At 39.3% G+C, this 13,668-nt stretch overlaps 1 protein-coding gene across 1 annotated transcript; it reads left to right on the top strand.

Moving 5' to 3' along the window:
* The first annotated feature begins 1,524 nt into the window (after positions 1–1,524).
* On the top strand, positions 1,525–11,823 carry nkx2.1 (NK2 homeobox 1). Its single transcript, XM_020627580.3, has 2 exons — positions 1,525–2,372; positions 3,012–11,823. The coding sequence occupies exons 1-2, from the start codon at positions 2,006–2,008 to the stop codon at positions 3,686–3,688; spliced, it is 1,044 nt and encodes a 347-aa protein (XP_020483236.2). The 5' UTR covers positions 1,525–2,005; the 3' UTR covers positions 3,689–11,823.
* The last annotated feature ends 1,845 nt before the right edge of the window (positions 11,824–13,668 follow it).

Below are 13,668 nucleotides of genomic sequence, written 5' to 3'. Positions count from 1 at the left end.
ATCTGCAGCAAGAAGCCTGTAAAACACAAAACTGTTGCACATGACTCCCATGACAAACTGTCAGCGATCTGCATGTCACTGCACAACACGACCTGACTCCACAGCAGAGTTTCAGTTTGACAGCATCGCTCAGGGCACATAACTACTTTTTATTTATTTTTATTTTTTTTATTAAAGATTCAACAGGTTTATTTGAAAAAAATGCATGAAGAAACACGATTTAGAGTCATAGTGGGATAACAAAAAAACAAAACATTAAAGATTATTTTGTCTGCCACCAGAAGACGCTGTGTTTCTTTAAATCCTAAAGAAACATCGGCTCAACCTGTACAGATTTTTTATTTTTCTGCTACTGCTGCAAGACTAATTCCAGACCAGACCTCCAGCAACACATTAACGGGAAAAAAACGACATTTAATAATAACATTTACTTTGTTATTTTATGTACAGCCGGGTTCAGCTTCGGTATGACCCTGACATCCACACATTGTGTAAGTTAGAAGTTATTGTATTTAAATGACTCTGGTATTCACTGCTTATTTTTTGGTCAATAACTTTGTATTATGAATGTATGGGGAAGGATTGACTAGTAGCTGAATTATGACTTGCGCTGGATACTTTTAATTTATATGAAAATATTAGTAAAAACAGAGAGTAATGTTCTTTCATGTTATCAATATTCTGAATTCTAGCAGAAATTACAATATAGCCTATAATAATACAAATGTTACAAAGCAACAGATAATAATACGACTAATAATAAGTCTAATTATAATAATAAGAAAACAGATATCTGACCATAACAGAGTATTTTTCTGTTTACTGTAAAAAGGAAAACATGAAATGAAATTCGTATTTTTGTGGGTTAAAAACGGAGATAAAGTCCCCTTAAATCCGTGCGTAAAAGTGGACTCTGATACGTACAGAGGCACAGACCATTTCTTGACTTCAAAGCTGGCTGGCTGGAACCTAAAATCTTTTTTATGGCTCCTGAGTAGAATTTCAGCAATGAGATATGATTGAGTTAAACTGTTGTGGCTCCTTGAGCATTAAGCCAAGACGCTGTTGAGTGAGGGCTACCTGGCGTTGTGTTGCAGGAGAGTACTTGAATGCCGTTAACTTCACACGAGAGCCTCTCCTGTTCCACACTCTATTTTCTGTTTATTTGTGTGTGTGTGTGTGTGTGTGTGTGTGTTTCTTTTTAAGAAGAGTGTGTGCATGTGAATTTAGGTTACACGCTGCTTGCGTCCAATGATATCAAAAGGAATAAAAAGAAAAGAACGAGGGGGTTAATGATTTACGCAGCCACTTAACGCGCGGATCTGTATTTATTTACTTATCAGTATCAGTCAATTCCCCTCCCCGCAAGTGCACTTTTGCATGTGTGAGTACGATAAGGCATAACACAAACAATCCTGCAATCACTGCAGGCCTCTCGTGGCCATTAAAAGTCAGGAGTTCAACCGAGGAGTGCTTCTCCAACTCTCAAGTCCATATAGGCCTCCTTTCATCAAGAGGCCCTCGTAAACATCACTACAGTTAATAAAGTGCATTGTGGTCAGTGCAGTCCCAAGGTGCAGCAGTGTGTTTATCACAGACAGGCAACAACAGCTGCAGCGCGAGCCCCCGGACAGCGCGAGCAGCCAGCCGGGACGCACATTTCTGCTCATCATGTACAGCGCTTATGTTATTGTTAGTGGGAGGGGAGCACATGTCTTGGAAGTGAAATTACGCGCAGCGAAAGGAGGCTCGAGCTGTTTGGTATTGTTGCGGATGCCCCGCCTCTGATGGTAGCCTTAAACCTGGCACCCAGCTAAAACAAACCCAAGCCAGCACCCAGCTCCCACTCAATCCAATTAAGGCGGACTTGAGGCGGCTCTCCTTACGTGTTCATCAACCAGGATCGACGTTGAGACAACAGGAACCAGAGGGGCTTTGGCCAGAAAAAAAAAGAGAAGGAGAGATTGCCTTGCCTTCTAATTTCTCCCTCTCCAGTCCCAGAACAATGTCGATGAGCCCTAAGCATACGACTCCTTTTTCTGTTTCCGATATCTTGAGTCCCCTCGAGGAGAGCTATAAGAAAGTAAGTATGGAGAATAACAACTTGGGGGCACCTCTCACTTCGTACCGGCAGCCGCAGGTCTCTCAGGCGGCGATGCAGCAGCACCACATGGGCCATAACGGGACTGTGTCTGCGGCGTACCATATGACGGCTGCAGGTGTCTCCCAGCTGTCACACACGGCTATGGGAGGCTACTGCAATGGCAACCTGGGAAACATGGGCGACCTGCCGTCTTACCAGGACGGCATGAGAGGCAGCACCACGGCCACCGGCTGGTACGGAGCCAACCCGGACCCGCGCTTCTCCACCAGTGAGTATCCTGCACCTGTTCACGAGTTCAGATATGGCTTCACACGGGTGGATGAACGCTGATAGGCAGTTTTATGTGGATGTCGTGCTTTTGCGTTGTTTGGGTAACCTGTGAGTTTTTTGTGCAATAAAGTAGGAACTCGACGAACCTCACTAATTTAGATTTTTGCTATTGTTTGAAATGTATTTTTTAGGTAAAGAAAAATATAGACAATCGTGAAATTCCCTGCAGCTCTATGCTTTTATTGGAGATATTTTAAAGTTGATCATATTATCATAAAAATCCAGTGATAACTTGATGTTAGCTCTGAATGTTTTTTCTATTGATTTCTCATTTATTTAGTAGATAATTCATGGGTTACAACATATAGATATGCTCGTTTTATGGCGTAGTATTTAAGACCTATTCTGTCTTAGCTACATGTCAAAATGAACACCATGTTAGGTATCATTTTTTAAAGCAAAATCAGGGGTGGAATAAATGATTGTAAAGTTTAATTCCGATATAATTCCAAATAAAACTCGTTCTGTCTCGTTAAATACCATTTCATAGTGGAAGATTTATTTTTGCGTAATTTGACCATTTAGTGCGTAAAATCAGTGATTACATGGCATTAATTGAATCTTTTTTTTCCCTCAGTTTCTCGCTTTATGGGCTCGTCCTCGGGCATGAACATGGGCAGCATGGGCAGCCTCAGCTCCCTGGCAGACGTCGGTAAAGGCATGGGCTCCCTGTCCAGCACCCCGAGGAGAAAAAGGCGCGTGTTGTTCTCCCAGGCGCAGGTATACGAGCTTGAGCGGCGCTTCAAGCAGCAGAAATACCTGTCTGCTCCGGAGAGGGAGCACCTGGCGAGTATGATCCACCTCACCCCAACCCAGGTAAAGATCTGGTTTCAGAACCACCGGTACAAGATGAAGCGGCAGGCCAAAGACAAAGTGTCCCAGCAGCAGATGCAGCAGGAGAGCGGCTCGTGCGCGCAGCAGCAGCAGCAGTCCCCGCGGAGGGTGGCCGTGCCGGTGCTCGTTAAGGACGGAAAGCCTTGCCAGGGTAGCGGCCACACGCCCACCTCCTCCGCACAGAGTCACCACCAGCAAGCGGCCAACGTCATGATCATGTCCAACAACGCGCCCGGGCTCGTGCAGCATCAGAGCCAGCAGGTGGGAAGCACAGGTCACTCTCCGGACCTGGCCCCGCACTCCTCCAGTCCCCCGTCCCTGCAGAGCCAGGTGGCCGGTCTGTCTCACCTCAATTCCCCCGGCGCAGAGTACGGCTCGGCCTTACAGTGTTCAGCTCTGTTATACGGCAGGACGTGGTGACAAGAAGCGCCAGCTTTCTTTTCAACCAATTCTTCTATTTAAAAAAGAAAAAAATACTTTTTTTTTTTTTTTTTCTTCTTGCAAGACTCGAAAACTTTTCTCTGTATATGTGCGTCTGAACAAAAGCCGAGTGAAATCGGTGCATCACTGTTTGAATTTTCCCCTTTTTGGAGGAAGCTTGACTAATATGGAAGGGAAGAGAAAAAACATTTTTGACCAGAAACTGCGGATGTGAGAGATTTTGGATTTATTTATGTAAATTATATTGATACAAAAGAAGAATCAGCAGTCATATAGGCCGAAGGCGAAAAGTGAAGGCATATACATTTCTGCTGCAGCCTATGGGTGCTGTGACACTCCCTCCCTCACAACGCACACAAACACCACCTGACTCTGATTTATAATAGAATTTAATGTAAGCCGTAGATCTAGCTTGTATATTTCTGTAAAAGGTTTGAATTTTAGGTATTTGTTGTACAAAGTTTTTGACGCTATTTGCCGGATTGTTGTCGTTTTATTGGTATTTGTACGTTTTATTTCTTTGTAACTTATATAGATATTTGACTTACTACAAAACAGTCCTATTAATAAATTATGGAAACAAGACAGTAAAGTTTTCTGTGAAATATTTCAAAATATGCCGAGTTTAATTCCGGAAATATAAAGTATGACTGACATCAAAACATCATCATCATCATCATCATTATTATTATTATTATTATTATTATTATTAGGCTATTACTGGCCTATTTTCTCGTATTTTAGGCTTACGTTTTTTCACATTGAGGGAAATAAAAACTTGCTTGATAAAAAAACAAAAACAATAACAAGCCAAATCAGATCAATTTTTGCCAACTCGCCTAATTAAAAACGTCAATGCTTTGGCTCTAATAACATATTTGAAAAGAAAAAATATAATAGCCTATTCGACCAACTTTTGTTGCTGTTTTATTCAGTGATAAATCACACAGCATTCTGGCTTATCGTTAAAGGTCAGAGTAGGCTATACTAAGCCTTTTTCTGCAGTTTGTTCTTTTCTCTTTCTCCGTGTGTGTCTGTGTGTGTGTGTGTGTGTGTGTGTGTGTGTGTGTGTCATGTGAGTCAGAAAGGTGAGGTCTTTCTGCTCCAAACATCAAACACAAACGCTTTGCAAAGAAAAGCTTATCGAAGAAATCCCTGACCAAACACCGTCGTGTTTTTCTTCTCAAATAGCCGAACTGACGAGGCCACCTGTGGACGCGCGGCTGTCGGCTGCTTTATCAATAATCAATCAAGGAAGTGAAAGGAAACGGCGAAAGGCTGTTTGTGCGTGGCGTCAAGAACAAACCACCGCCAGTGTCATTGCACAAACATTTCTATTTAACATTCAGCTGTAGCCTATTCCGGGAGGCTGTTTGATTGTCCGACATGTAGCCTAATTTTAAACGATCGCAAAAACAAACTATTATTCATTAATTTCTCGTCAATGTTATGCCTTGTAAATAAAAGCTATACTAACCATTAGAGACTTTTCTCCCGCCAACTAATAGCGCCGCTTTTAGTATTAATATCAAACAGTGGTTGCTAAGCGACGTATGGAACGACAGGTGATTTCCGTTTACGGCTTATATTTCTTTCAAACTATGCTGTCCCTTTAGCTGAAGACTCATTCATTAACTCTTCTGGACCATAGGAATATAGGCTTCAATTAATATTGACTGAACTTATGTGACGTTTTAATTGCATCATAAATTATTTTTTCATAGACTGTTGTTTTTTTTTTTGTTGTTGTTTTTTTTTTTTTTTTTACATTAGAAAGGTCTCATAGGCTAGACATCTTAAGGCTATTTGGCCTGAATAAAACGCTGCTAAAATAGGCAACCTCGCTTAATTTAACAATGGATTCATGTGCATATTTTTCACACAGAGAAAGATTCTTGGATAGTTATATGTTGTTATGAGATTACTTTTCCTGTAATTTGTATAGGCCTACCTGAGCCACTTTTGTAATTGTATGAGCCGTCTGTGGCGATATGGCTTTCCACCTGCTCTTATTTAGTGCACATTTCCCCAGCATCACTGGAATGTTAGGCGTTTATCTTCCGTTCATGCTGGGAAATAAGCGGTTATGTCATTGTCTAACAATTCATCTAAAAGCCAACCATTGATGTTACAAATCGCCTATGTCAGCATTTTAATGAACAAATTAAACAGATTTATTGTGTTAACAGTCCAAATGTTCTGTCAATGATCGCTCAAACACCACTGCATCAGCCTAACCAGTCCTGGTTTGCGACTGACTTCTGTATGAACTGTAATTGCCGATTTAACACTGGATCACTGAAGTACACAGAGGGCTCCTTGCTCATTGTATCGACTGTCTGGCATTTACATTAAGAAGGCTGCATTCTTTTTCTGCCAATTAAATTTGACCTCATGCGTTATCTGGTCTTCTATACGTTTTGTAATGTCAATGCAACTCTGAAAAAATGCCCATGTGTTTCTCTTTGGGAAAAAAACCCCTCTAATGTTAGGTTGGCGACTTTGACTTGGACTCAGCAGCAGCAGCTTTTGGCTCGTGGCTCATATAGCTTAGCCTACGTGTCTGCATCAGCAAATAATTCCTGATTGACGATTTTCAGAATACACTCATATTCTTTAAAAGTATTTGAGCGCACACATAACCTACAAAAATGTGAAGCTATATTCACCTTGTCTCTAATCCCCCCCCCCCCCCCAGGCCTCCCTTTAAGCGCAGTGTTAGGCCACCAGGCAGCCCACCAGAAAAGTCCTTTTGGAGACTTTAAAGTGAAATCTCACCAGCATCACAAACTATCTTCTATTAGGTATTTTGCAGAGCTGGTTTTGTTCGGCGGAGAAGTGAGAACTTTGGGATTACATTACCATATCTTTGGCGCGGTGTGTGGTCTTTGTGTGCAGCTTGTAGCTGTTGAGAATGACTTGTTGGAAGCGTGTGTGCTCTCATCGCTTTCTTTTGTAGAAATTCACAGAGCAACTCCCCAAGTCCTCCCGGCTTTATGGTGGGCTGGTCCCCATGAACCCCAAGCAATTAGTCCCTAATCTCAAGGTAATCATATTTGAGTTAGTGACTTGCTGTTGAATTTTATTCACCTGTTTAGCTTCACTTTCAATTTGGGGTGATATGTGGCATTCAGACATGCATATTTTATGCACCAATGGAATGCTCTCCTTTATTGTAGAAGAAATCATATCGTTTAAAAAAATTTAATTATATTTTAATTAAGCGATTCTGCGATCTGTATGTCTCCGTCTTCGACAATATAGGCTAAACGAGTAAGTCGTTTTCCTTTTTTCTTTTTTTAAAATAACTGTAAATTGGTTAATAGCCGGTGCATTTTTCACATTTAAGGGAAATCGTTTTAACTTGTAGCCTATGTCAACATTCACACTGCACTTAAACCTCGATGTTTTTAATAAATGAAATGAATAAAGGCTACTGCGGGGTTTAAATTAATGTCTTGCCTGAGTGAATAGGCTAACATTGCAGTGAATAATTGTGAATAATTTTAACGGCGCACTGACATAACAGAACCAATATTTTATATAAACTGTCAATTTTTGAACTAGGTGCATCCGTAGTAAAATCATTAAAGAAATAGTTCGATGTCGAAGTAATATGCCAATAGACAAAAACACAAACTGCTTCTTTGTTTCAAGTTATCATTTATTCCATTTAGTTGACAACAGCAAACCAAATCAAAACAAACAAAAGAATATAAGCAGTGGGGTATAAGGTTAGTTTTAAAAATGCTCAGGACATACGAGGAACACGTGGTGCTGTCCACGGTCCTGAAATAGGTATAGACAGAAATCAGTACAAATATAAACAATTTCCACAAAAGTTGAAGCAATTGTCAAAATGAAACTTTAAAAAGTTTACATAACAAATTTCCAACCAAGAAACTGTAAAGACACTTGAAAGGCAGTTTAAAAATGACCTGGCTAAGAGACCAACGCGAAAAAACAAACACTTTCTCTTCTTTTAAAGCAAAGCCTGTCTCACTGCTCTTCCGTAAGTTCCTAAACATTTCACTGCTGAAGGCCTGAGCATTCACGTGCATTACAAATAGGACAATTACACAGCAACCGCAATCACCCCCTTTGGTAAATGTTATTGTCAGCTAGCAGCAAAAATCTTTAATTGTCCTACGTTTATCTGCTTCTTCAAGGCATTGTTCAAAGAGCGCAAACGAGGGTCATTTGTGAACTGAAATACTTTGCATGCAGAGCGGAGCACAAGATGCTGTAATACTTGACCTTTCAGCATAATTGTTGCAGGCATGAAATGCAGCATTCAGAGCTCGCTGAGTGGAGCCTTTTCTCTCTCCTTTCCTCTGATGAACAAAGCGCATTTTATACGTTTCGCTGTTCATTTGGCTTTGTTTCTTTTCAAGAAAATGTCTCTGGGACTGGCAGCAATTTATCGTCATTTTAACAACACTATACCGGGCAGAGAAAAAAGAATCACATTTCTAGATTTCTCAATTCAGTACTTAACAATGGACTTCATCCCCTTCACACACACAAAAAAGCCAGAAAACTTTTTTTTTTTTTTTTAATCAGTTTGACATGACAGGCCTTATAATGATTCTGGATAGCAGGATTTAAACGTCTTGCTAAAGGACACTTCAGGAGACTGACTGCTGCTGGGATTTTACCTTTCAAACTCCATGTTGAGAAAATGATGTTCAAAAGAATATTACAAAATCCCCCCAAAAGTTTTATTTTATTTGGTAACAACATACCTGCTTGTATATGTGTGGTGACCTGAGCTCATGAAACATCAAATGTTGCTGGAAAAACCCAAAAACTTCAATACCATGAAAACACAAAGATAAAGTTCAAAGAAAAATACATGGGTATAGTATATCAGCATTACCTGAAAGTAATTTTGTATTGAAATGAAGAAAATATTTCAATACAACTGGAAAATTTAATTATTTCGATATCGATACATAAGTTAATGCCACTTTTGTATCAATGTGACAATATTCTTTGATTGTGTATGCATAAGTTGGTATTACATAGTGTAACATTTAATGGCTTTGAATTTTTAACATATAGCACATTACTTTTGATTGTCATGACAGAGCTTCTCATTTAAAACAGCCTATTTTGTTTTTCTTTTTGCGAGTAGAACAGGAGAAAGCAGGTAACCCTTATTGTTATGGCAGTACAATCAGAAGAAGTTTGCCGGCATGGTAAAAAAAAAAGATTAGTACATTAATAAATCTGTCTCTGCAGAATGTAAAACAGTAGAGATGGTTCTGAATTATTCACAAATAAAGTGAGTTGTACATAAGATATAGGTATGTTTTCACCACACTGTTTGGTGAGACAAATTTACTTAGCTAGACAGAGCTCATAGCTGTAGTTCCTTCTGCTTTTAGAGTTTTAGAGATCAGAAAGTTCAATTTAAGATCTGTAAGGATGAAGCCATTAAAGAATCATTTATTGAGGAGGGTATCATCTGCATAGAAAAGAAGTTATGGTGAAACTGACATTTGAGAGTTTCTTAAGATTCAACCATGGGGAATTTTCCTGAGCAAGACAGAAAAAAAAAAACATGTAAATAAGTTAAAGATACAGTTGTTTAGGAGAGTATCATCTGCATAGAAAGTAAGATCAGGTTTAATCTTTGGTTAGCGAGTTCCTTAAAATTTCATGTGGGCTATTTTTCCGAACAAAACTGAAAATACCAAGTGTGTCTATTAAGGGGAGAAATTCAAATCAAACTTATAAAATTTCAAGTGGGCATGGCCCAGCAACACAGTATGATACAGAGCTGTGTAGAAATATGGAGATGAAGAGGACTGTTTTACAGAAACCCTAAACGGACATGCATCAATTTATTTTATTTAACTCTGTTTTCAAAAAAATGAAATGATGCGTGTGTGTTTAGGGCGTCCGCATGGTGCCACTGTTAGTTTCCAAAATATTTTGGTTTGTAAAGAAACTGAGAAAAAATACATCTCTTACACTTGACATCCAATTGTCAAAATCATGTACTGGAAGAGAATTTTGTATGCATAATTACTTGGAGTATGGCCCATTCAATACCTTGCACTCACCTTCACAATCTTACAATGAACATTTTTGGTAATATTGAGGACAGGGTCAGATCAGGGATTCAGACTACATGAAAAAGGAACACAAACCAACAAATCAGTTATAATACAAAAGCAAAATATATTTATGCCAACTTTAACATTAAACCTAACTGTGGTGATTTCACATTTGTGAAATGATGATGGCATTGCCTAAAATGAAGTATATTATAGTACATCAATTAAATCATATCTGCACTTTGTGCAAAGTGTTGGCATTTATACTCAAAATCATTTTAGTGGATTGGCTCTCTTATACTCTGAACTAATGAATTATTTCCCTGGTTGTGTCCAACTGAGTTAATAGGAGTACTAACAGTCATCATTCATTTGTTACTGTTGTTGTACTTCTTGTTGTTTTACTTCTGTCCTTAAATAACCCAGTCTCAAAATGTTCAATTAGGATTATGTGGTACTTTAAGGTTTCTTGTTGGTATTACTGGATTGTTGTAGTGCAATGGGTAATGCTGGCCTAGTTTGGTTAAACTTGAGTTGTTATAGAATTATAGAATCAGAAACCATTATATGGTTAATTAAACAAGAAGACTGGACCATGCATTGTGTTTGTAAACTATCTTTGCCACGATTCAGATTTTGAAGAATTATGCTTCATAAAGTTAACTTGACATCCAAGAAAGTCAGAGATTCTGATTTTCTTTAACAAGGTTTTCAATACAACTTTATCATACAACTTTATGAAGAAGAGCCCAAAGAAAACCTCTGATGCATAAATAAAATATCATAACCTGATAGCAGCAGTACCTTGAATCTGATCCGTGCATAATGCAGATATACAAAAGGAAGTGAAGTTAAATATCAACAACCACAATCACATTTTTTGCAGAAAACATGGCAATGGACCACCATATCACCATAAAAACTTAAATGGCTGCAGAGATAGTATCCCCTACCAAAACAACAAAAGGCCTTTCACTTCCAAGTTACAAATTCATGCATATTTTAAGCCCAAACACAAGCAGTAGCCTACTGTACAAATGTAAACAGACATTGTCTATTGTTTTTATATGTTGAATAACCCACAAATGTTAAAGATTTAGTTTTACTGATGAGTCCTTCTTTCTCTCATTGAATGAGCTGCTTGTATTTCGACTGATTCAAGATTTTAGTGAATCTTATGTGCACATCTGAACTGTTGGATTGTCATCTTTCTTTCTTTTAATTGTGGCCGTTTTGGATTTATAATCATTTAAATGCAAATGTGGATAAGAGTTTGGAAACGTCGGATATTTTGGGGGGCAGGTTAAACCTGACTTAATGGAAAGTCCTCACAAGGATGGACAATTCAAAATGCACTGTGTGTGTTTGAGATCGTGCGTGCCTGAATGCGCGCGTGCCTGCTTGCGCGTACTCCAGTTAAACAGACCAATTAAAGCAGACCGGACTAAAGCAGAGTCGTCATGTCTGTGTACAGTAGCAGCAGGAGTCCTTTAGAAACTAACGAGCCATCACTAACCCCGTTAACACCAAACCCTCCACACAGACCCGGTCCTGCTGCTGGGCCTGCAGGAAAAACTTCTCCAATTAATGAAGGTTCAAAAGTCCAAGGTTAGTCCTTTCACATGGCCGTCATTTAATTAACACATATCTGCATACCATAAACATGCACTTCAGGTCTAAAAGATACAAATACCTACTTTTTCTTTAGTGTTAAAGGCCTTGACTAGTTTGACATTAACATGTAGGGAGAGAAAAAAGTAGTGAAAAGTAACTCTGGATGTATATACTGAAGTAATGTGCTTAATGCTTTGAGTCTTTTTTGTTAACTTTGCTTCTTTCTATTTCCACCCCACCAAATTTAAGAGGGAGATCTTGTATTTGCCATCATATATGTGTAACTTTGAAGTATTTTTAAGAACGTGTGTTAAAAAAACGTCACCTATTATAGGCATGTTGCCTAATTATCCAATGAAGTGAATACGATGAGCTGCACCTTGTCCAACTACAACATTAAACAAATATGTCTTGATCTTGAAAGGACAACTTGAAGTAGCCTTAAAAGAGCCTTTTGTGACCTATTCTGCTACTTTTTCTGAGGTAAAAATCTGAATTCAGGACTTTAAAGGTGTGTTTATTTACACAAATTCTGTTTTAGCCTACTTGTAAAATAGACAGGTGTCTAATTGTTAAAGGGCGCATTCTAATAGGCCAGTAGCTAAAAAAAAAAGTTGTATATTTAGGCCTGTATAGGCTATACGTTTTTCCTTTAGTCGTTGAGCACTATTGGCTTTCAAGAGCCCAGACTTAAAGACACAAAGACACTCCTCTTGTTTCTGGAAACACTGGTGTAAATGTCTCTTTGTATTGTAATCACATGTAGTGATGATATTCATTTGTTAATGTCCTGTATTTAAATATCTGTGCTTTTTTATAACAATATGGACCTATGGGTCTGAAATAAAGTATAAAGTAATAGCACGTTGGGCTATTTGAGATGAGGAGAAAAACACCTGCAGCTATGGGCTTCTTCTAAACATTTGATTTCATTGTTAAAAATAAGAAATAAAAGTTAGGACAATATGCTCGACTTGGAAGCTTTGAGGAAACCATCCTGAACCATATAGCTAGGTCTTCCTAGTCAGTCCATTATTTAATTTGGGTGAATAGTGGGATTTGTCTCTTCACAGCCTGAAAAAAAAAAATTCCTTGAATGTTGTTACAATAAGCAATCAGCTTCTCAAAGGGAAGACATTTGACAGCGTAATGAGTTCAGGCTGCAATCACTCCCAGAAAAGACCCGGTCCAATTTTTAACCCGAGCCAAACATAGGCTATGACCGAGCTGAGAAAAGGCAGCTCGTGCATTTAACTCAACATAACCTAGGGTTAACACAAACACAGGGTGGAGGTGGTGGATGTAAATAGGTCCTGTAGGCTAATCTATATTAGGACCTGTTGAGACCCGCTCGTTTAATTCTGCTTCTCGGAGGGAGGGGGGGTGATATTTGCCCCTCTAATGAAATATGTCATTACGAGGAATTCATGTGACACAAAGGGGCGACAGTCAAAAATTGCCCCACTGCTGTTCGGTAATTACATAGTTTGCCCTGGCAGCGCCTTCAGGCAGGTGGCTGGTCCATCATGCAAATGGCTTGGCTGTGCCGACATAATTAGCCACCGCGAGCCGCTTAAATTAACAATTAGCTAACATGCAATTCTGTGCACAACGCTTTAGTTCTCTTTTTAGGGCCAATTGTTACTGTATTCCGGTTGCCGAATTGCTCTGTAGGATGTGGTGTCTTATGTGGTCAATTTACAGGCTAAATGGACGGAATAGGAGGTTAGAACATAATACCTCACAATATGCTGCACTTTTATGCAGTTTTAGTATCCAAACCAAGTGGTTAACCTAAATGTGCACTTGTTTTAAGCATCAAAACCTCAGGGATGTCAGCCTGACAGGCAGCTCAGTAAAAAAAAAAAAAGGAGTCAAGGTGTTGGTACCTAAAATGGCAGTTTAGCAGAAAACAGCAGCGTAAGTGAAAGTGAATCAGACTCATTCGGCCACATGCTGCGGCGAAAGGTTCTGCTTTTCTAACCTCTTCACTGATCCCCACCATTGCCTTTACCGCGGCCCACCCACTCTCTCATTATCCCCGTTGCCCTCCGACATGACACGGGAACAAAGTAGACATTAAGCAACATTAAACCCGGGGATGGGAGTAGTCAGGAACCCGTTATCTGTTAATGAAGGCAAACACATGCGGAGCGATACACACAGAGCGGGTAATCAATAGAGACACCAGACAAAGAGAATCGGGGAAAAGGGAAATGCAAATCAATTAGAATCGTTGTTTGCTTTGAAACTGTCGAGTCTATTTCCATTAATTACATG

This window comes from Labrus bergylta, chromosome 18 (genome assembly GCF_963930695.1).
Source record: "Labrus bergylta chromosome 18, fLabBer1.1, whole genome shotgun sequence".
In the NCBI taxonomy this organism is placed as follows: domain Eukaryota; kingdom Metazoa; phylum Chordata; class Actinopteri; order Labriformes; family Labridae; genus Labrus; species Labrus bergylta.
Note: the sequence above shows the minus strand (reverse complement) of the source record. Positions and strands in the feature narration are given on the sequence as shown.

Bases quoted from the DNA above. Each gene is read 5' to 3' on its own strand.
- nkx2.1 (XM_020627580.3), top strand. From the start codon at position 2,006: ATGTCGATGAGCCCTAAGCATACGACTCCTTTTTCTGTTTCCGATATC. The intron at 2,373-3,011 runs GTGAGTATCCTG...TTTTTCCCTCAG, and splicing joins GGACCCGCGCTTCTCCACCA to TTTCTCGCTTTATGGGCTCG.